Source organism: Ipomoea triloba, chromosome 2, assembly GCF_003576645.1.
Source record: "Ipomoea triloba cultivar NCNSP0323 chromosome 2, ASM357664v1".
Taxonomy (NCBI): domain Eukaryota; kingdom Viridiplantae; phylum Streptophyta; class Magnoliopsida; order Solanales; family Convolvulaceae; genus Ipomoea; species Ipomoea triloba.
The window spans coordinates 16,508,155-16,509,891 of NC_044917.1; the positions used below are offsets into that span (position 1 = coordinate 16,508,155).

General features: G+C 35.0%; 1 protein-coding gene across 1 annotated transcript in view; it reads left to right on the forward strand.

Annotated features, from left to right (window-relative positions):
• Positions 1-1,056: 1,056 nt before the first annotated feature.
• The window catches only part of LOC116011419, a 2,982-nt gene continuing 2,301 nt past the window's right edge, over positions 1,057-1,737 (forward strand). Inside the window, exons 1-2 of the mRNA XM_031250980.1 lie at positions 1,057-1,191; positions 1,385-1,594. Of these exons, the coding sequence (XP_031106840.1) occupies positions 1,443-1,594 (152 nt within the window). The 5' untranslated portion in view covers positions 1,057-1,191; positions 1,385-1,442. The remainder of the gene's footprint in view (positions 1,192-1,384; positions 1,595-1,737) is intronic.

Sequence of the window (1,737 nt, forward strand, 5' to 3'; positions counted from 1 at the left end):
AACTAGTTGTAGTCTTAAATAAAAGGCTAGTGAAAAGGAACAACAAAGCAACCACTCATATTTTTATTTTATGGGTTAATTTACCTACAGAAGAGGCTACATGGGGGGATTATTACCATGTGATTAAGCAATTTCCATGGTTTGATCCTTGGGGACAACGATCAACTGAATGAGAGAACAATGTTGTAGATCAAAAACCTAAAGGGAATGATGAAGAAGAAAGAATTGTAGCTACTGGACAGTAAAACCAAAACTGGTGTCGTATGAACAATGGTGGTTGGATGATAGTTGAGGAATCAGACGACGTCGTTTGAAAGAGGTTGTTATGGCTGTTAATATGGAAATTGTTGCGTACAATTGTCAATTGTGGTTTCTCTCAATCATCCATTTTGCTATCAATGAATCTCTTCTTCTTTTTTTTTTCTTTGCAATTTATACTTTCTTCTTTGATTGTTTGAACACACACTTATAGAATTTTGATCAAAATAGGAACTTGACCTCATAATATTAAATTTATCATTAGTATACAAAATTTATATATTTAGAAATTATATTAAAAGTATTATTAAATATAAAAATAAGTAATAATACTTTTTTTAAAAAGTAAATAAAAACGAATTTGTTTTACCAATAATAATAAATATGACAGGTGCCAAAGACCTTATGGTCTAGTAGCACCCGGTTGCACCCCATATGGGAAGGGGTGAGTTTAAGCTCAATGAATGTGATATTAACTCTTTGTGTTTTATTTGGTTGAGAAAGTAACTATGAACAGATACTACATTGTAATAGAGTAATAAACTCAAAAAAAAATATGAGAGGTAATATGGGAGAGAGTATAATTATATAAAGATTTGGATGTATTCCGCAAATCAGCTGAAATTAAAACCGAAACTGACTCGCAATTTCACTTTTTTAAAAAATAATGGACCCATCAATCAAGTGCACGTGCTCCAAACTGTACAAAATTAGACGGCACCAAACAAAGCACAACCCGAGAACGAACCGGGTCAACCCGTATAGATCGTCTCCTACTCTCCTTCCTCCTATGAATACACCTCGCACCACTCCTAATTTCTCTCTCTTCTTCGCCACCCAAAAAAATCTCTCTGCTTCCGACTTTCTCTCTCCCCCACAGGCCCCCGCCCTGCCTTCCGACCCATCTCTTTCTCTCTCTCCCCCCTCCCTCAGGTCTCTCTCTCTCTCTCTTCTCTCCAATTCATATCCCTTTTTTTCTTCAATTTTTTTTTTCAAAAAAAAAAATTATTATTTTTTCACATAAAATCCGCCGCGTCTATAATTAGCGAATACCTCAAGAATATATGTATATGTATACGCATACGGCTGTGTGTGTAGATCTGAAAAGAGTTTGCGTTTTTTGCAGGTCTTGGATCTGTGAAGGCATAGGTTGAGGGAGAAAGGAGAAAAAGGAGAAGAAGAAGATGATGATGATGAGGGCTTCTGGTGGAGTAGACTCTGCTCTTTCAAACGGCGTCGTTTGTCCCAAGCCCCGTAGAGTCGGTGGGTTCTTCAATTCGCCCTCCGCTTTTGACCCTCTCGAATCCATTAGACCTTCCTGTTATCTTCAGTTCAGGTATTCATCTCAAGTAAAATCATGTTTTTACCTTTTTATTTTTATTTTTATTTTTATTTTTATTTTTATTTTTATGTTCTTAGTTTTCTGAATTGTTATGGTTTTTTTTTTTTTTTTTTTTTTTTTTTTTTTTTTTGGGTTTG